We start from the raw sequence: 21902 nt of genomic DNA on the forward strand, positions 1-21902 counted from the left end.
CTGGGCTCCAGTAAACCATCTCCTTGCTCGAGGTTTCCTACTGCTGCTAATCTCTGAGTTGTTCCAAGAGTATCTGCGCTTGACTTTTGCACTACAATCAGAAAATATTCTTAGCTTCATCACTGTGTGAATGCCCTTTAGGGTGGTATCTGCTCAGGCCTCTAACCTTGGACTCCATGTCTCTCTCCTGAACTGGTCTTACCTGCTGCCCTATGTCACTTGTCCACACCTCAGTCAGCCCTCACGCTGGATTGCTCAGACCAAGCTCCGGACTCTGTGCCACAGGCCTCTGATTCTCTTCTCAGTGCCTCTGACCCCATGCCCAGTCCTACTCTACTTTCCTCATCGTGGTTTCTCAACCTGTGTCCCTGTCACTGTTCACAATTGTACAGCTCACATTCTGAATGTTGATATTTGCTGAAGTGCAGCACAAAACCATTCTACAATGATCCTTAAGCTCTCATTTAAGATTTACTTTGAACAGATCTCCAGACATATGCAACATTAAAATTTACATACCTATGTCACAAGAAGGTTGAAAATAATGCATATTTCCTGCGTCGTTGGGCATTCCTTCCATGTGCTCACTCTGGTAATGACCAATAAGATACAAAGGCAGACAGGAAGATGGCTAAAATAATGTCAAGAATAACTCTGCTCAAAGGGCATGAAATCTATGATGGCCTTGCAATAAAAGAGCTTAAAATAGTCAGGTTAGCTTGTTCCTATAAATTTGTTCACTGTCAGCAAAAAATAATATAATCCCTAAAGTAATGAAATAGGAAATATGAATAACAATAAAACATTTAAGGCTTTATTAATTACCTTATGTTGTTTATAAACAGACAGTACATGTGTGACATTACTGACTCTTCTGGGCTTACGCTTGCTAAGCACTCACTGTAATTGAAACTCAGCACTAACGCACATAAGCGTTATTCTGTTTCCCAGGTTATTCTCTCACTGGGGAGCTGAAGACCAGGTTGTTTAACTCAGGGTCTATCTAGGTAGATTAAATTCCCACCCAGCCTTGTCCCAATTCCCAAATTAATCCTGAATTGGGTAAGAAATAATAAACAAACTCACATTGGCCTTGCTTCCCTAATCACCCCATCCAAACTGACTGGATTAGTCACACCTTTCCCGTGGTCTCTACATGGATGGCATGTGTACCCGTATTCTCAACAAAACATTCGCAGCCCGTCTCTCCGGTCTATCAACCTGGAGCCTAGGTCCCCAGCCTCTGCTCTAGCAGTCTTTCCTACAGCTTTGGCTCAGCCACCACACAGAAGGCCCTGGGTCCCCTGCCACCCCTCCTCTGGGTTCTCAAGCACCTGGGGCTTGCCAACTGGAGAACAGGATTTTCGGATACCAGCTGCCTGACTGGTACATCCTGCACTCTGTCCAAATTCCCAGAGTAATGTTTTGACCCTTTAGGACAGTATCTCGGCCTCCCTGAGACAGAGCCCTCCAAAAGGGACCTGATCACTGCTGGCCGTGAGACTGGATCCCGGCACAGTCCCCTCTCAGACAGTGGCTCTCATGTCAGTCTGGATCCTTCCTTCTTATCATGAATTAAGAAGTAAAGAACTGTCCTTCTTTAACCTGTAAGTTTTCAGTTGGCTTCCTTATGATGATTACTTTGAGTTTTGATGTCTTTGGTTTAGTGGCTGAGCACATCTCCATCCCCTCCCCGCCCTCTTCTTTTTCCTCTCCTGCCACCCTCCTCCCGACCCTGACCCCGAGCACTGCAGAACAACTCCAGGAGCCATCAGTAAGGCTCCTGCACTCAGCAGCTTTCCCAGGGTGCTCTGGAGTTGCTGAGAGAAATGAAACCATTTAAAAAAATGGTCACATTTTATGGTCGTAAGTTCTCTTTGTAAATGCCCTGAGACATAGTTAATCAACTCCTCCCTTAGCTTGCAGTTCACAATGACGCTCCTGAAGTGTGGCCATCCCCCAACCCCGTCCGGGGATGCTGGGTGAGAGCCACCCTCGATCCTAGCCCGGTCTCTAAACTCAAGAATCTGGTAAGGAACAAGGCAACTGACCCTCGCTGTTCTCCTATTTCCCTCCAACAGAGCACAGGAAAACCTTCAAGTTGATTCCCCAAGACAGCCCGCACTCTACCCTAGTTTCTTAAAGAGTTATAACGAGGATCTATGAGCTCTGTAATTTGTCTTTATTTTGGTTTAAATTAATGGTACTGAATTCTCTTACACTTGGCAAAGTAGAGGTGGCTATACATCGGCAAAAAAAGGACCAACATTTTAAAATCTTGTAGGAACTAGATAAATTTTAGTGATTTTTAAAACAATGTAGAGTATTTCTGTAGTTTCTTGGCCATCTGGTCTTTTTCACCAAATACATCCATCTTTCCTAATATCAAAAGGTAGTAAAGGTTTACATGTAAGACTCATAATGGTGATAGTAATGATCATGAGAATAATAATAATTTATATTATCTCTACTGGCTGCCAAGTACTGTACTAAGTACTTTATGTGTGTCAACTCCTTAAATTCTCAGAAGAACACTCTGCAGTATGTATGATTGTTCCCTGTCCTTAGTTAAGAAAACTGAGTTGAGCAAAGGTTAAGAAACTTGGCCAAGGCCAGCTAGTAAGTGGCAGAACAGAAATTTACACCTGACCCATCTTTCATACCTGTGAATATGCACACAACTCGATAAATCACAGTTGTGATGGTCCTGGAGTCCTCCTGATGAGCACTGACTGGAACGGAGTTAGAAATGCCTTTCAACTGTTTCATGGAAAAGCACTGACATTAAAATGTGGCCTTTGTGCTCTGTATGGGGCACATACTTTTGGCTCTGAACATTATTTGAATAAGAACTTGCAAATAATTTGAGCAATTGTAACTCCAAAATCTTGATGTACTATTCCACAAATAGATCACTATTAACCTCGACATTCCATTCTTTAAATGTTCAACTTCACTGTTACACGAATAATTTTCTCTTAGAGTTATGACAGCATCCATATGCTCTTTCTTCTCTTTTTATTTTGGTTCTTTGACACTTTGGGAAACATGCGATAAGACTGCTTGTAGTATATTAACAGATGAGAACACACAGCATTTCTCTGCTCTCTCTTTTTCCTGAAGACATCATGTTCTCTTGTAGTTTCTCCTTTATCCCTCTCCATTGATCTCAAATTTTCTTCCTCTATTATTTTGACAATATTGAAATGGTTGAGAAAAAGATTCAGGTCATATAAGTACCCTAAATTTTGTCTTTCTAGCCTTCAAAGGAATTTTTCATGAAAAGTTAAAAGTAACTTAAAAACTCATTGATATTGTTCATTAATATGTTGTCACAGAGTCTAAGCTACTGTCTCTTTTACAGGCAACATAATTACAAGTGAATTACAAATGCAGACTTTATGACTCCAATTAAACTCTAGGCCACAATCCATTAAAAACAGATTATACACATTACATTAGATGTAAGGAAAAATAAACATCCCACATGATTTGAGCTATCAAAATAAGTGAGCCACAATTTCAAATAATTTGTCTAAAATTCTTATCAACATAACCTAAAATATTTTCTCAAAAATCATCAGAGAAAAAAATTCTCATACTTAATTATCATATACTTATATATCATACTTTCTCCTAATTATTTCATTATTTCATTCTACTCCAAGAACATCTTTGAAAGATGTGAGAAGCTGGAAGAGATTCTATTGTTTAGTTATAAGAACAATAGTTTTTTTTGGTTGTTTTAAGAGTATTAGAATGACACTCGAATATAATTAATTTTAGGGATTTTATTTTGTAAGAATCAAATCAAGTGACTAAAAATTAATTTGAAGCCAATTAAAATCTCAGCATCACCATAAAATTGCTTAAGAGAGTGGATCTTAAGAAAATGTCATCAAGGACTGTTACACCTCAGTCTTCACACTGGAGAGACATTCACCACTGAACTGTTTTCTCCGAAAGTTTTGAATGCCTACGGACTGGGTTACTAGGAAAAGTGGCTTTCTGAATAGTGTGTCTATAAAGTTTGATTCTACCTGATCCTCACCCCCATCTGTCAGCTCCCACTTCTCCTGAATTATGAAGGGATAAGAATTATGCCAGCTTGATTCTAGCATCACTGACATGGGCAAGCACACAACAAAGCAGAGGGAAAGAAGCCGAAACAAAGCAAAAATATGCTCAGGCAAGAATACCCTGGAGTACTGAGAAGTTCACAAGAAAACAAACCAGCAAAAAGAGTATTTCAAATAGAAGATTAAGGACCAATTCAAACAAAGTAATTTGAAGCTGTTATGTAAAAGAAAATGAGATCATTTAGCACAGGTGTTCAAAGATTTTGAGTAGGTTTTGATGTTTCTGGGAGGAGGTGATATTCCTGATAGTAACATTTCAAAGCAGAACAAAAGGACATTCCTACCAGGAGACATTCCTACACGGCTCCGCAGAGGAAAGAAGAAAGGCACAGAAGAAAGTGATTAGAGAGAAGATATTAAATGATAGAAATATAATTTAAAAATTAACAAGAGTTATGCTTAAGCTATGTCTTGATGTAAAATACGGAGATATATCTTACTGTGGTAGTCAATTTAGAACCAATCTATAATAGTGTCCTTATTGGAATATGCATATTTTTTCATCTAATTTATGCAAGACTTCACAAAGGCACCAATGGCCTCATAAAAGCTTTACAATCAGAATGTTCCTAGTACCACACTTTACTAATGAAAGGCATCTTATCAATGGAACAGAGGCAAAGCTATTCATCCTCTATTAAGTTTTCTGTTATTTAGTATGCATCAAGAGAGGCTGGTAATTAAGCATAAAGGAGGAGACAAGGGTGATGCTAACAACTGAACAAAAACAAATGGAAGTGTTTCCTGGACAGCCAAGGTTTGTTGGACTAAATCACCATCTCTCATAGGAAATCCTGAAAAAGAAATGCAACTTAAAACATAGCTAGAAAAAGGTAGCTTTTAGAAGGAAAAGTAAGAGCTTTGAGTGTTCTTCTGCGTTCTATCTTTCAGTTCTTCCCAGGGGGCACCCAGTCACTCTCACTGGTTTGTGGGAGGAAAGTAAAATAAGCCTAAGCCTTACCGCCTCCACTTCGGCAGGGTCATACCAGACATTGATGTACGGATGCTGTAAGGCGTCGTCCACTGATATCCTCTTCGCTGGGTCAATCACTAGCATCTTTGACAACAAGTCCCTGGCTTGGCTGGCTGAAACAATGAATGAGGAAAAAAATTAGTAAAATTTGGATTTTGGCAAGGGAATTTTTCAAAGGGAGAAGAAATTAAAACAAAAACACAAAAAAAGATCAACTAGCACCTTCCTTCCAAACATCAGGTAACTTTACCAAATGTCTAGAGAAATACAAAACGAAACAATGAAATATCTTTATCCAGCAAATCTGCAAAAAAGATGGCATAATATCCACTAACACCAGGTAATTTCATTCATGTTGGTGGGAGTGTAAATTGATACTCGATACAGATTTTCTAGAGGGCAGATTTGGCAGCTATTAAAATTTTAGATGTGAATACCTTATGACTTAGCAGTTGTACTTTTAGATATATAGTCTAGAGAAACAATTGCACATGTTCATGGAAAGCATACAGAAAGGATGTTCACTGCAGCATTGGTTAAGGATTAAAAAAAAAAAAACCCCTTTAAACAGTATAAATTCCCACAGATAGAGCAGCAGAATAAGCTATGGTACCACTATGCCAGGGAACTGTATTTAGCAGTTTAAAAGAATGAGGTAGATCTATGAATACTCACATGGACATGATGTTAAGTGAAAAAAAAAAATTGTAAAATGATCCGCTGATCCTGATGCCATTTCTATAAATCTGCCCCTTCCCAATAAAATAACAAATATTTATTTCCCTTTCTCTGTATTTATATACATAAATGCATAGAAGAGGTCTGCAAGGATAATCAACACACTGAAAATCATAGTTACCTTCGGGGAGAAGAGAATACGTGAATGCATTGCTTGCATAAGTAAAAATAAATTTAAAAGAATGATGTTTTCTAAAAGGAAACAAAGTGGGTGTACACTGCTCACTTTAAAACTTCTGATCTGGGAAAAGGGATAAAGCAGAGTCTTGAAGTAAGCAAGGAAGCCAGGGGTGACTTTTTTGAGGACAGGAGAGGTGATGAGGGCTTTAATGGGCACAGACACTTCAAGGATTGAAAAGAGGGGATAGATTTGAGGGAAAGAATCCACAAACCTTAGTAACCAAATTGATGTGAGGGATCAGGTTCAGTTTTTTAATTTAATTTAATTTAACTTAATTTAATTTTTAATACTTTTATTGTGATATGGTTCCTATATACAAAACTACACATATTTCAGATGTACAATTTGATGAATTTTGACAGATGTATACACACATGAAACCACCACCACAATCAAAATAGCTAACATTTCCATCACTCCCCAAGAGGTGCAATTTTCCTATTCCCAATATATAAGATACACATTGTCTACTGTGTACCAGGTACAGTGGGAAGTGCTAAGGATACAAAAAAATTACATGGCAATAACCAGTAAGTGGGCTTATTTAATGGCATTGCTAAAGGACATTCAGTTTTTAATCTCTAAAAATATATAAAATTTTACAGAAAATACAGATCCAAACTGATTTGAAAGTTTTATGGTGAAAATTTCAATTTGTTCCAAACATAAGGTAAAAGTTCTAATTAAAGAAAACAAAACCTAAATTGGTTTGCTGAATTAGGAAAAAGGCAAAGTTTGAATCCATGGATATGTACGTATTTTCAATTATCAATTCTTTTGATTATTAAGAAAATATAGCTTAATTTTTTTAAATTGGAGATTACATAAACCATAAAATCTAGAAAAATCAATCATCTTCACCATCTAAAGGCAACCACTCTCATTACTCATGTATTCGCTTCTAGTCCTATGTATTTTTTCATAATTTTGATTATACTACAGTCACATGTCTGTGACATTAGTATTTCTTATATTGTTACATTTTAATAAAAATACTTTTCTATATTTATTTATATTAATTATATATTTATTAAAAATCACAACTTAAATTAGAATAGAAGATTTTTTATTTTTATTAGTCATTTTCATTGGTATCTCAATTCTACAGATTTAAATTATGCTACTTCCAAACTGCCACTCCAAAGTTCATAAGAATAATAAAAGTACAGAAATACTTATATATTAATTTTCAGTATTTAATATTTCTCATTGTTAATGACCCCTTTATGCCCTAATGGGGCTGTATTTATTTATTTCATTGGTTCAAGGATCTCTTTGATTTGTAAGTGATTTTACACCCACACTCACACACTGCTGCAGGTTCTCCCATAAACATGCCCATGTTTCTACTCTTAGAAAGGTGGGGTTGGGGTAGGTTCCTCACCAGTAGGGGCATGAACTGCAGTAATACCAAGTCATCTCACCAAGAAACACTGATCAGTACTGCTTGTACAAGGAACAAAATGGGGAAGAGAAAAGGCTTCAATTCCTCATCCTTCATTCTTTCATTTGTAAGTAAATGTTTTACACTATTCAGTGGCAGTAGAATAAATTCTTCCCTTTGATTATCTGTATAATTCTTTATAATCTGCCAATTTTTATATTAAAATCATAACTTAATAATTGTAAATATGTAATAATAGTTTATTATCTGCAAAAATAATATAACCATACAGGTTCAAATTGAATTAAAAAGCCAAAAAATAAACTCAAGAAAGTTGGAATTATATCATGAAGCATGTGTTTTACTTAATAGTTTTTCTACAAGTGCATTCATGATCCCAACTAATTTAATCAGGGTTTTGTGGTCTCCGTATTGTTACACTTTAAGTGTCTTAATAGGGAGGGATTACTTTTACCTGACTTGTCAATTAGCATCACAAAGACATCTTCAAAATCTCTACTTGGGGTATTAGCTTTTGCTCAATCTGCATATAGGCAATGTTGACCTTAAAAACAGTGGTTTTAGTAATAATTTAGTCTGTTACCATTCAGAGAGCCAGTAGAGACAGCTGAAGGAGGAAACTCAACTGTGCAACAAAAGTGTCACGAAAGAAGAAACAACGCTGCACATTTAAAACGCACCTTATGGAAATCTGAGATAATAAGACCCCGGGAAATTGTAGCACCGCATTTCAGTTCCTCCGTCTCATTTAAGTATATTAGCTATAAAGTCTGTGAGTTAAATCTGTAGCTAATTAATTGCCCACTGAACATTTGGGGGAAATTTTCAAAAGTATGTGTCCTTTTTTTGGATAACGTACAGGTATACTTAAAATAATGATTATTATTAATAAACATTTATTATTATTTTTATATCTAACAGTTACTGAGCATTTACTGTGAGCCAAGCACTGTTTTAAGTGCTTGACAAATTAGTCAACTAATTCTCCCAATGATCCTATAAGGTAGACAATTTCTACCTTCATTTATTAAAGGAAGTAGAGAAAGATTAGATAATTGGCCCAGGTTCACACAGATTTTTAGGGACAGGATTTGAGCCCAAACAGGAGAAAAAAAAAATCAAATTTGCTTCAAAAGCACATTCTCTGAAATGTCCTAAATTAAAAAAAGATAGAATATTATTTATATTATACATTAAACATTGCCAAATTTATTCCATGTCTTCAATCCTATAACTAAGGCATTATGATCCCAGTTTTGTGGGTGAAGAAACTAAGATCTGTTACTAAAGTTCATAACTGCAGACATAATAGTAGAAAAAATTACTTATTAATGAAAGTGTTTACACTGCATATCAAATGTGTAGGTAAAAATCTCATTTGTCACACTAAAGTGAAAAAATAGTGGTTAAGCATTCTATAAAATAAAAGAAAACTCAAACATCTGTATCTCCAAGATTCTACAATCAAAAACTTGTGTTGAAAATATTTTACAGGTAATAAAAAGAACTGGAACAATTACCTCCATGTATATGACATTGGTGTTTTAGAGTTAACACTGCAAAAAAATTTTGAGATTCTAAGTAAGTCCATGAAGCAGTTAATCATCCCACTATCACACACTTTATTACTCCCCTTCTCTCTAAATGTCCAGACAATTTAAAAGTCCTTGGCTATTCCTCCTCTGTAAAGAAATAGCTTTTAAAAATACCTCTCCTTAAATTGGGGTAGTTCAAGTTAAAGACAGGTGTCTCTCTGGCTTGCTTGTGTACCTGTCACCCACATAGTGGCTCTGAAGTTGTCCCTGGTGAGCTTACCTTTGAGTTTATTGTGCTCGGAGTCCGCTGGGAAGAGGGAATCTGGAAAGAGCTTGGGGAAGGTGAGTCCTGCATACTTGGGCCGATTCTCCACGTAGTTTCTTACTGTGGGTTGCAATTTCTTCATGAATTCTGGGCATGGCGTTCCTAGTTGCTCAATTACCTTGTTCCACTGGTCAATATCTAAGAATTGACGGTTAAGGGCAAAAAGAAGAGCAGGCCACTAGTTCTTGCCTTTCACTAGTTGGGAGACTAACTGCTTTTCAGAATCCTGAGCAGTCAACACAACTGGAGTTCAAATAAGCAACAAAAGACAAAAATATAATAAAATCAGATAGTTAGGCAATGAATCCTCTTGGAACTTTAAATTCACTTTTGGAACATATACATTTTGGGGGAACTAACATTACCTAACAAAATAGGACATCATGAAATAGTCTTTGGGTTGTAAAGATGAAAACGTATTTAAATAACACAAGAAGAATTTCTTATACTGAGCTAATCTTCTATATAACCATGTGATTTAGAAGAGAAAGAATATGACATACTATATTATCATGAAATTATTTCAATTATTTTCTAAAAATGACAAATGCACAAATATTTTATAAGATTCATTTACATTTTTCTTAAATTCCTTTTTAGGTTTTTTTCCCCTCTTCCTTTCTCTATCAAATAGGAAATTTCATCATCTGTTAATGTTTTCTACTCATATGCATTACATATAGGATCAATATAAATTTGATTATAAAATAATTCACTAATTATTCACCAAAAACTTTTAAAAATTCTATTTATCAGAATGGTTGCAGTTTTGTACATATTTTCTTACTTTTTACAATAGTGCCCTGCATCCCTGAACATTGTATTCAATGAGATATGAGGGTAAACATAGGATTTTCAATTTAAGACAATAGATTTCAACCAAGTGCATGTGTTTCAAAAGTATGTTAAGCATAGGGAATTCTACAAGAAAAATATTACATCTCTATGAAAATTAATACTTTCCAAAGTTGAGGAGTTTTTAACAGACATACCCCTGATTGAGATTTTCTTTTTCATTTATTATTGATGTTTAATATATCAGAGCCTTGAGAATGATAAATACCACTCATGAAAACTCTGAAGAGCCAACTGGAAGAAGCTGATTTCACACAGATTTCCTTGCCGTGTGTCAATGAATGACAGAGGCCTTGGAAAGTCTTAAATCCAAGAGGACAGGCAGTGTTCTCGCCTATGTTGTTCATTCTTCTACCACTCTATCCTTCAGTGTAAAGGTAATTCATTTCTGTTAATGTAATTTGTGACAGCTCAGGAATCTTACCATATTACTTATTTGAGATTTGCACAATCTTTACCCCAGCTATGCATTAGGGTTGGACTAAAAAAAGATGGGCAGTCCTGACAGAAGACAAAATTAACTATATTCAGCAAAAATAAAAGCAGAATGCAAACAATGCAGATAGGTGATTGAACAAAGATAAAATCAAGCTAATTTACAAATCCTCTTCTATCTCCCTTGTAACCTGGCTGAATAAAATTTAAATTATTACATATCCTCTCAGTTACTGGGATAAAAAAATATATATGATTGTGTAATATCAAGAAATGAAGGGTAGGAAAAACTGGAAAATATTCCTTTACAAAACAACAGGAATAATTAAACAAGGACATGTTTCAATAAAAATTCATCTAAGTTACTATGTGAATGAGAATATAGCAGTAAGTCAGAATTATTAGAAATAAACTAAAAAATCATAAAAGGTTAGAGTTAAAAGTTACCCTTAAACAAAAGCTGATGTTAGCACTATGGATATAGGTAAGCTGTAACTACTTATACTTAGATACATTTAAATAGAAACCATTAATGCAGTTAAATAAATATCAATACTTACATTGTAAATTATGGAAAGAGATCTACTCTCTAATACAGTTACATTATCATACCCTAAACAAGCCATCATTTAATCATTGGTCAAATTTCTTTAGAATTCAAAAGATTTGATGTCAAACTAAAGGCAAGGACAAAAAAGCTGCCAGACTGTTTGTAAATGAGTCATTTAACAAAGTTGGCAAAATACTCCAACAAAGTATTATATTCTAGATACATTTAGCTACCACTCTACAGTTATTTAGTAAAAAAATGAATTGCTTTTAAAGTATCATTCCCAAAACAATTATATGGCATTTTTACAGTAAAGTTTAAGGAGAGCCAAATATTCTGGAATTAGTTAAATAAGAACTGTTAACATGTTTCTTGATACAAGTTATAATTAAGGTATATAGAGGCACTCAGCACACTTTCCTATCTTAGATTGCTTTTTAGATGAAACACTATAGTTGTCCTTGATGCCATGGTTTACAAAAGAAAGGAGGCAAGAATCTTTATTATTGTTAATAAAATAGTTGAATGTTCTAACTGCAAATATGTGGTATAGGCATCTTTAAAAAGCGTATGTCTTTACTTTAACCAATCCATTTCAAGTTTTCTTCCCACAAACATGACTAATTATATTTAAGTGGTAAGGATCTGTTTTCCAGATGTTCACAGGATTACAACATGAACAACTATGTCCACTATCCTTAGTTAACCACATGATTTTCTTTTATATTCATAATTAACCAAATATAAGCCAAGACGGAAAGTCGTATCTCTTGGCTCCAAATCCAGTGTTTATTCCAAGGATTCCATTAAGAAAACAAGCAGGTTTAAAACTGAGGTGGTAAAAATTCTTTTAATTTGGCCATGAAATTGATGGTATGTTTATCTTAGGAAATTTCTCTTAAAAAATGTCTCTGAAGCTGCTTTCCTACTCTATCAGGAAACATATCCACATAAGACAACTAATTTTATTAATACTTTAAATAGAAAATAGGTGATATATTATTGAAAAAAAGTTAATCATCAGATTTCCACAATTATTATATATTTTTTAAAATATAGAAAATATTAACTAAGTTTTTTATGATTATGTGTTAGTGTTAACATATAAATTTTTTTTAGAGAATGGCCAAAATTACTTTTTGCAAAAGGATTTCTTTGCTTTAGGACATCAGTAAGTCAGCATTTTTCTATGATGAGTAAGGATATGAATATTTACAGATTCCAGCTGGTGCAGTTACCCAAAAAGCAATAAATATATTTTAAATATTTTTGATTTACTCTTTAAGAAATTATCATACAATGTAATTATCAAAGGTATTTAATAAAAATTGAAAATGTCATTTAATAGGAATTATTTGACAATTTCTTCATTTAATTCTAAAGTCACTATATAAAAAGTCATATTACAAAAAGTCATATTACAAAATAGTCATATTACATATTACATTGATTTTATAAATAAAGTATGACAAGATAATGTGCAAATTTGACTATTACTAATGTCAGGAAACAGTATTATAATAGATGAATAAAGCAAGTATAGACTGTAAAAATGATTATTTGAAATCCTAAGATTGAAAATTATCCCAGCTAATTTTTATCAATTAGCTAAGAACTTAGATTTTATGCTTCAATTTCCTTGGTTGAGAATATTTCTAAAATATATAACAAACTGCCTTGAACATAATGAATGAAAAGTGACTTATTATTTTCTGAGTATTTTGGGTCATAATTTATACTATGCACATTTAAGCTTTCAGAAGCTACTAAGTGGACCCATAAAGAGTCATTTAACGATCTCACTCTACTGTACCCTTTGAATTACTGTATCCTCATGGTTTTTTTTTTCCCATTATTGATTACTTTTTTGCTATGTTGAATATGGTTTCCAGAGATGACACCTTCATGAATTCAAACTTGCTTTCTTCCCTGCTCTAAGCCTTATATTCAATATTTTGTGCAAAAAATTTTTGGCATCTATTTGTAACTTAAAGAATACCAGTGCCTGTCTCCAAATTCTTAACTATTTTTTTAATAAGATAATACTGTTTAAGAGTACTGACTGCATAGAAAAGTTCCGGGAGAGGCTATTTCATGTTGCAAGCCAACTGGCTGCCTGGTTGGCAGTGTGTTGAGTATTATTGTGTGGCTTTATGCTAGCCCTATAGGAAAGAATATTGTAATCAGTTAGTTATGTCTGCAATGAGTGTGCAATAAGGAAGTGGAGGCATGCATGCCATGTGTTAGGCATCATGATATAAAACTGTGGTTCCCAAACTGAATATTCATAACATAGGGAACTTACAAAAGTACAGATCACTGCCTTCTCCCCACTGATCTACAAGATTCTGAGTCCATATGCCTGGGTTGACACCACTAAAAAACCCACCAACAGTTAACTGCAATCCAGATGGTCCCTGGACTATATTTGAGAAATACTAACAATCTCTGGTGAATTACTAAATCCAGATTTAAGAATAAAATACTAACATGTTTCAGTTTTATGACATAAATTAGAATAGAGTCAGTTTCATCAAGAGATTATTCCACATCTATTTCCTATGGAAAACTTAGGGGTCGTTCATCTGGAAATATTTAAGGGAAAGAAAAATTCTAACATTTGTTCCTTTTCTGCATGTCACTTTCCTGAAAAAAAAATGGAAAATTATGACAAATGGTACATATAGGCTACAGGCAGAGAAAGAGGGGTTCTACCCATCAACATCTAGGGAAGGACTGAAAGTATATGCTGCTATCACATATATACGTGGGATGGTTTTATATCACCTTGTATATTATATGGAGTTCTACTCATGGAAAGTACAAAAGCTATTCAATTTAAGTTTAAAATATTTGACAATTTATTTTTCAATAACTACTCCATATTTCTCTATGATAAAATTTGTTTTCAAAAGAACTCTAACTTCTGAGGACGTTGTAAAGATCAGGATAGAAATATACATATATTTCTGTATTGTAGAATATCCATATATATATACACATATATGTCGATACATACAACAGAGGTCTGGATCCAGATTTTCATGGTTATATCTTGAGTTGTTTTGTTACTTTAAAAATATTTTTACTTTTTTTTCATTTGAAAATGTTCTTTTCCTCTAAAAAGTTCCCCTCAAATTCTGGTAACATAAAATACGAATGTGACTTAATGCACAATTGTAGCTAACATCAGTTTTCATTATAAATGAGCATAGTAAAAGGAAATATTACAAGTCAAAACACATAAAAACCTCAAAGCTGACAAGTTAGTAAAAGGTGCTTTGTTCCCTGGCAGCAGATTGCTAATGGAATGCTGTAGGACATGGAATATCCAAAGACTGAGATTTGAAGCATGATGTATCTGCATCTCAGTATAATCTATTTATTATTTAACCTATATTTACTTATAAAGCAAAAAGTGGAGAGACATTTCACATATAAGCAAATCCAGTATATATTAATGTGTGTCACAATGGTAGAATTTTCATAAATTTATTAAAGGATAATCTTTGGAGCCTCTCACTTACAAATGCCCCTTATAAGACTCTGTACCTAGTTTTGCACTGATAAAATTGATTATTTTTGTACATAATACCCTCCTCCAACTGTATGATATTCTGGCCTCACAAAACCTAGATCTGACTCTACCTGCATTTTGAAACTGGAAGAGGTCTTGGAGATCACTTAAATTGACATCTGTATTTTGTAGATAAAAAATATCAAGGTCCTTATAAAAACTAGTACATAATATGACTTTAAACAAAGGAAGTAATACAAACAACTCCCAACACTAAAAGAAATGCAGAATTCTGTTTAACAGAAGTTTACGTGACACTGTGCTCTGTTCTGTGATACCCTCTCTGAAAGATCACATCCATTTCTGGGTATAACACTATAGAAGAGAAAAGTTAAGAAGGGACAATCAAGTTTATATGAGGTTAAGAAAACATGCTATATGTAGCATGCTTGACAAAACTTTATTTTTGGATGCCAATAACACGTAAGTTCAGTATTTTCACTGTGTCCTATTATCTCCTATGGTTTTTAAAGCACCTTTTCTTTTTTTAACTATTTAAATTTTATTTTTTTATTGAAGTGTAGTTGATTTACAATGTTAGTTTCAGGTGGACAGCAAAGCGATTCAGTTATATACATACATACATGTATTTTGTCTTTTCAGATTCTTTCAGAAAGACTCTCTCTGAAAGAATCTGAAAAGAATCTGAAAAGACAAAACTTTTATGTTACAACTCAAAAAAGAAAAAGGCAATCCCTGCTTTCCATCTAAGAACTTTGTTCCCTCTTGTCTCTTAGCTGTCATCATCTTCTAATATACTGTGCCTTTTATTTTAAATTTCATGATGATAAAGATTCTTATCAGTTTTGTTTCCTTATATAACCCTAGAGACAAAAAGTGCCCAGCTCATAGTAGGTGTTCAGAAATATTTACTGAATAAATGAATGTCTACTTTATGTCCAGAGTTTTTTCACGGAGATAAAGTAAAAACTAGGGGAGAGAAAATGTTCAAAGAAACAAAATCTGAGAAATTCCAGGGACTGCAAATAGGCTGGAATTCAGGAAATACAGTGAATTCTGGGAGATAATAAAAAGAAATCCACACCTAGTAACATGGGAGAGAAACAGCAGACAACCAAAGACCAAGAAAACAATTCCTAAATGAAAACAGAGAAAGGGACTGACTATGTCCAATGATGACTATCACACGGGCAGCTAATTATTCAACAGCAATATTGGAAACAAAAAGCCCATGGAATAACAGTTTTTAAACACTGGAAGAAAATAACTGACACTAAAATTCTATGTCCAACAAAGCTATCTTTCAAATAAGGGAAAACCAATCAGAAAAACAGAGTTTTATCATCAAAGACTCCCATTAAAGAACTTCTAAAGGATTTACCTCAGAAGGAAAGAAAATAATCTCAAAATAAAGGTTCAAATTGCAAGAAGTAATGATAAGCACAAAAATGATTATCATAAGGGTAAATCTAAACAAACTCTACCCGTATGCAGTCAAATGACAATAATGTCAATTTTTGCATCTAAATAAAGAGAACTAAAATACTAGGTGTAGACAGAATATTTAAATTGGTATCGTAATGGTCTAAATTAAAGTAGCACGTGTTAAGATTCTTGTGCATTCAGGAGAAAGATAAAAATTGTCTGAATTAAAACAGCAACTCTCCACCAATTGAACTATAGATCAATACAATTCCAATATAAATATCAATAGGGACCACTTTATAGACATTAGCAAGTCAATTCTAAAATATTTAAGGAAGAGCAATGTTCATTAATAGCAAAGATACTTCTGAAGAAGACAAAAAAAGTGGATATTTACCTCACCCAATGTAAGTGTGTAGTATAGATTTGTCTTCACTAAGAAACTGTAGGAGTGGTATAGAGATGGACAAACAAACCAGTGGAACAGAATATAGAGCCCAGAATCTGATACCCCTTCCCTCTAAATGTGAAAACATATGACAAAGACAGCATTATAGATCAATAAAGAAAGAAAAGCTAATCAGTAAATGGAACTGAAATCCCTCTTTCATACCATACACAAAAATCAATTCTAAGTGAACTTAAGGCTTAAATGCAAAAGATTAAGACATTCACAGTAAAATTATTAGAGAATATAAAGGCATCAAAGGGTTCTTAAACAAGACATAAAACTACATGAACCATTAAAAAAAAAACAAACAAGATTGTGAAATTCCAAAATCACCATAAAATAAAATGGGAAAATAATCTAAATACAGGGAGAAGATATTTGCAACACGTAAAACTGACAAAGATTATGTGCCAGAATATATAAATAACTCGTACTAATTAGTTTTTTAAAATACAATAGAAAAAAATTGTTTTTAAAATACAAAAGATGTATTACCAAGGGGAAAATACTAATGGCCAGTAAACATAGGAAAAGACGCTTTACCCTCCTTTGTAAAGAAAACATGAAATAGGATTTTATATCCAAGAGATTGGTAACAAATTTAAAAACAAACCTAACAATACCAAGAGTTGGTAAGGGTGTGGAGTAGACAGTTACATTTATATACTGCTATTCTGGAAATCAACCTGATGTTACAGTCAGGTTTAAAATGTGCACACCTGTGAGCCCAGGAATTTATCATAAAGAATCTTGTCCAAATGTTCCTAGATACATATATTATTCATAGCACTATTGTTTATAAAAGCAAAAATGAAAACTCAATATATTCTCAGTGTATTCATAGGAGAATGGATTTATTGTAGAATATTCATAGACTGGTATACTATAGAGCAATGAAAATGAATGAACTATTTCTGATGCATCAACATGGATAAATCTTAAAAATATACTGTTAACTTCAAAAAAAAGCAAGTCACAAAATAATAATACAATATGTAAAATGCATAAAACTAAACCAAATGTTGCTTAGGGATCAATATGCATGTGTTAAAAATATGAGGAAGTCAAAGAGATTGTCAAAACATGTCTTTAGTACTGTGGTGACCTCTGGAGAGAAGAAAGAGTATGAGTGGGGAGGAACACACACAAAAAATTCAAAGGTATTGGTAATGTTCTATTTTTTAACCTGAGTAGTGATACATGTGTGTTCATGTTATTGGTCTTCTTCAAAAGCTGTATATTTAATATTAATTCACATATGCAATATAAAATATTTGGTAACTTTTAAAGTAAAAGTGTCTACCATGATGTAATTAACTGGGAGATCTCTCAAAAGAAAAGTATCTCAATAGTTGAATTATGAGCTTTTGCAGAGAGTTTAAAACATTTGATCTGAATAAAATTCAACTACTACATACTTTAAAATACATCTAATAAAGTAGCATATAAGTGTATACAATATTCAGAACTATTTATGGCTATCTAAATTTCTCAATGCTAAAAAAATGTGTTGAGTTTGTTTAGACATTAAAGATAAAGGGAGTAAGACCTCATTAATATTTTAGGTTTTGCTGTTGAGTTAGTTTATATATTAAGAAGATATGCATAGCTCATATTGCAAGGACTTTTATCAGTCATTTATTTTGAGAATGTCTTCATATAAATGAGAATATGTTGATTAAAAATAGTGTATGACTCCCAATGATGTATTGCATAGATGTATACTATACATATTATATATCTAATAGATTTAGGTGTAATTTTATTGCCACTTTCAGATATGCCATTTTTAATAATAGGGAATTTGTTAAAACAAGTAATCTGTCTTGCATTTTTAAGAGTTTAACTTTATGATACTCAGTGTTCATAATGTATTTGCTTAAAAAATACTGATTTAAACTTACCAACATGTTTGAAATGATTAAAAGACCACATCCTACACTCGGTGGAGACACTTTTGAAAATAATTCCCACTTGCCCTTCAAAATGTTTTAAAATGTATCCCTATACAAGAGTGCCAGGAATAAATCAATATAAAAATACCAGGCTCAAGCATTGAAAGGGCATCTGCTATGAGACTTTTTAACATTAACAGCAACCCAAAGCTTTACTTATAGGGAATTTTGAAACCCAAGTTAAGAAATGATAATCAAGCAACTTATCTCAAGAAATGAATTCTGAGAAATGCTAATCTGTATTTAATAACTCAGTTGTGGAAATCTGATTTGGTTTTCTTTAAAAACTTATGAAAAGTAATGAAAATCAATCATTTTCATTTATAGGTGGCAAATGTTCATTTTAGTCATCAATTATTCAAATGCAATGAACTTCTGAAAAATCACAGAGTACGAAGGTAACAGATTAAGTCTATTTTCATCGATGTTGAAAATTAGCCAAAACTTAAGAACTGTTTAATGTTCATGTCCAAGGGCCAAATTCAAGTTTATAATTCATTGAGAATTAAAGAAATCCTGTTTTTTTTTTTAATCTAAAGGAAATCAGTTTTTGTCAAACCAACATACTTATTAAATAGCATTAACATAAACATGAATGTGGTAAATTCATAGATGCTATTTAATAAAATGCTTATGTAGAAGACAAAACTGCAATATAGACATAACATTTTTAGAAGTAAATGTGTTTTATATGTCATACCAAAAATATTTTCAGTAAGAATAGAAGTAAAAGTAGTGCAGCTTTATTTTTAACTAAATAAAACATCTCATGTTAAGTTTTTTTATTCAACAAAAACTAATTGAGTGCCTACTTCAGTCATTTCATAAATTGGTTCTTTAATACATACAGAGAATATGTGTATGAAATTATATATATGTCATATATTAATCCCCAAAGTGAATGGCTAATCGCAATATGGTTAGGCTATATTAGTAATTAGGTTTATTTTAATTATACATTAAAACCCCATTATTTTAGGTTCGATTTGGTTTGGTTTTGAATTATGATCCTTTAAGCAGAGGCTTTATCTTTAGTATGATGAGGAGATAATATTTTCATAAGTGACAGTGTAGGAGGATACTTAACCGAAGAAAACAAGTTATACACCCATATACTAATCACACACTATCCATATCTTTTTAACACTTCAAAGCCTCTAGAATCTTTACTTGCTAATTATTAACTGCTTAAGAGGGGATCACCTTTACTTATCCAAGTGATATAAACTTGTTTCTTCAGATATTTTATATAATCATTACTAATTAATGAGGTTTTAATTTTGCACTTGTTAATAATGTGGAGAAAATGAAAGCAGGAATTGACATTATTATCGCTAGAAACTAAGTAAATGAGGAAAAGAATTTTAGAAGATCAATTTAAAATTGAAATTCATATGCATGCTCTCCAAATGTGCTAAAAATAAACTTACTGTATTTGTGGGTGAACATAAATCTATCTGATAAAAGATTTCCATGCCAAGTGACTTTCTTATGATATAAAAGCATAAATTTTCAGCCTTAAACTGAAAGATTTTATCATTTATTATCTAGCTGTGAATATAACTTAATTTTAAAACTTAAAAAAAATGGTAAAAAAGAGTATATCATTGTTATTAGTTTCATAGGACTGAATTAAGGCAGATCTTTTGATACCATGTTGAATGTTTCATATTTGATGCTGTATTATTCACATAAGATCTTGCTAGGAGACAAGGTTACTCTACCATAATGCCAGCTGGTAAATATTTGACATTGGAGTCTCACAGAACGCCTCTAAGAAGAGTGAATATACACCATCAACAGTACTGTATTGGAGACCAAAGTGAATTGATTGAGAATGACACCCATAGAGACCACTGGCTGCTAAGAAGGATACGATCAGTGCCAGGAAACAGCACTGCACCTTTTATCATTTCTCCCATGATGCACCCTACTGACCACATGTCAACTGAAAACAAAAATGAAATGAAGATAAACAAGAAGACAGGAATAGAACAGCAAATAAATGAAAACACTTGACTACCCATGCGATAGAGCAATGGTCTGAACTTTTGCTGACTAGATAAAAGTCCAGTCTTACAGCACTTTAAAACAGTGGGACGGAGAGAACACAAGAACGTCAGGGCCCTTTCTGCTATGCAACTGAACTAACAATGCCATTCAATGCCACCTAATGTAAAACAATATTACTTTGCAATTATAATTCGGTGATTAATTTGGTTTCTGATTTTAAAAGGTCTAATTTGCATTCATCTACTAGAATCCTACTGATTTGTATTGTAAATTATTCTAGATTGTGTTAATATGGGAAACATGCAAATTGGTTTCTTTTTCATTCTTTTGTACACCATACTTGGAGAAAAAAAAGAAAAGCTGAGCTTCCAGCAATCTTGGAGGAAAGGGTATCTTTTATAAAACACACTTACTCTGATCTATAAATATGAATAAATTTCCGGAAGTGAAATGCTAGCTCAAGAGTGAGTGTTTTGGAATATGCTGGCTCAGTTTAATTGATTCCAATCAAAGGAGCATGTTTCTAAACAGCAAGCCTTGTCTTTTTCTCATAAACATGGTTGCTTTGTAATGGTGAGAAATTCTGGCTTTCAAACTGAGATGGTTCAACATGAAATGAACAGCATGACTTGAAGACGTAACACTTCTTCTGAGACTGTGAATCAAAAGAAACCTGGAATTCAAGGTGAAATTACAGTGGTCTCTCTGATACTGCCAATTACCATCCAGAACTTAAAACCAGGAAGCGAGGGCAGAAGGTACTTGGGTGGGGGTGGAGGTGGAGACAAAATTGGAAAAGGCGAAGCAAGAAAGTGAAATCTCTCTCTTTAACTATACTTTGTTACTCACGTGTTCCTACTGAAAACTCAGGAAAAAAAAGATAGGTCATTCTTATGGGGGAAAATAACCTAGAAGAATAAGGGAAGTCGAGGGGGAACAAATAGGGAAAGGCATTAAGATAGCAGCACACTATAGTTTTGCTCCACTTACTCTTCAAATTACATCCTGTAAGTTGGCAGTCACCTTAGAGAATTCCTCATGAGATTCTTTCCAGTGTGAAAATCTCACTCAGGTTAAACTCAAAGTTTCCAAAGTTTGACTTAACACCTAAACAGAGTGATCACTGCAAAGAAATGGTTACAGCTTTGAAGGTGATAAGCATACCCAGAGAAGCAAATTTGTTTTGCTTCCATTTTAGGAAAGCAAGTGACATGCAGAAGTATCAGGGAAAGATAGAGCAAACAGTTGTGCAGCCCTTTATTATTAATGCATTTGTAATTCCAGATAATACCTGTCTCACAAGAGGTGAGTACTTTGATTAAAGGGGACAAAAGATCTCTGAAAATGTATTTGTTTTTGAATTGCAAATATTCTTATCATACTG

At 33.4% G+C, this 21902-nt stretch overlaps 1 protein-coding gene across 28 annotated transcripts in view; it reads right to left on the reverse strand.

Moving 5' to 3' along the window:
• Window positions 1-21902, reverse strand: part of MAPK10 (mitogen-activated protein kinase 10) — a 441650-nt gene that overhangs the window by 36667 nt on the left and 383081 nt on the right. For 26 of the 28 annotated variants that reach the window (XM_045525000.2, XM_045524995.2, XM_074346840.1 and 23 more), the window contains 2 exons: window positions 9252-9434; window positions 5101-5225 (listed from right to left, as the gene is read on the reverse strand). In XM_045525000.2, coding sequence (XP_045380956.1) covers window positions 5101-5225; window positions 9252-9434 — 308 coding nt within the window. Of the gene's footprint in view, window positions 1-5100; window positions 5226-9251; window positions 9540-20381; window positions 20454-21902 lie in introns of those variants that run through there. The other 2 variants (XM_074346766.1, XM_074346890.1) reach the window with 2 other exon arrangements.

This window comes from Camelus bactrianus, chromosome 2 (genome assembly GCF_048773025.1).
Source record: "Camelus bactrianus isolate YW-2024 breed Bactrian camel chromosome 2, ASM4877302v1, whole genome shotgun sequence".
NCBI lineage: Eukaryota > Metazoa > Chordata > Mammalia > Artiodactyla > Camelidae > Camelus > Camelus bactrianus.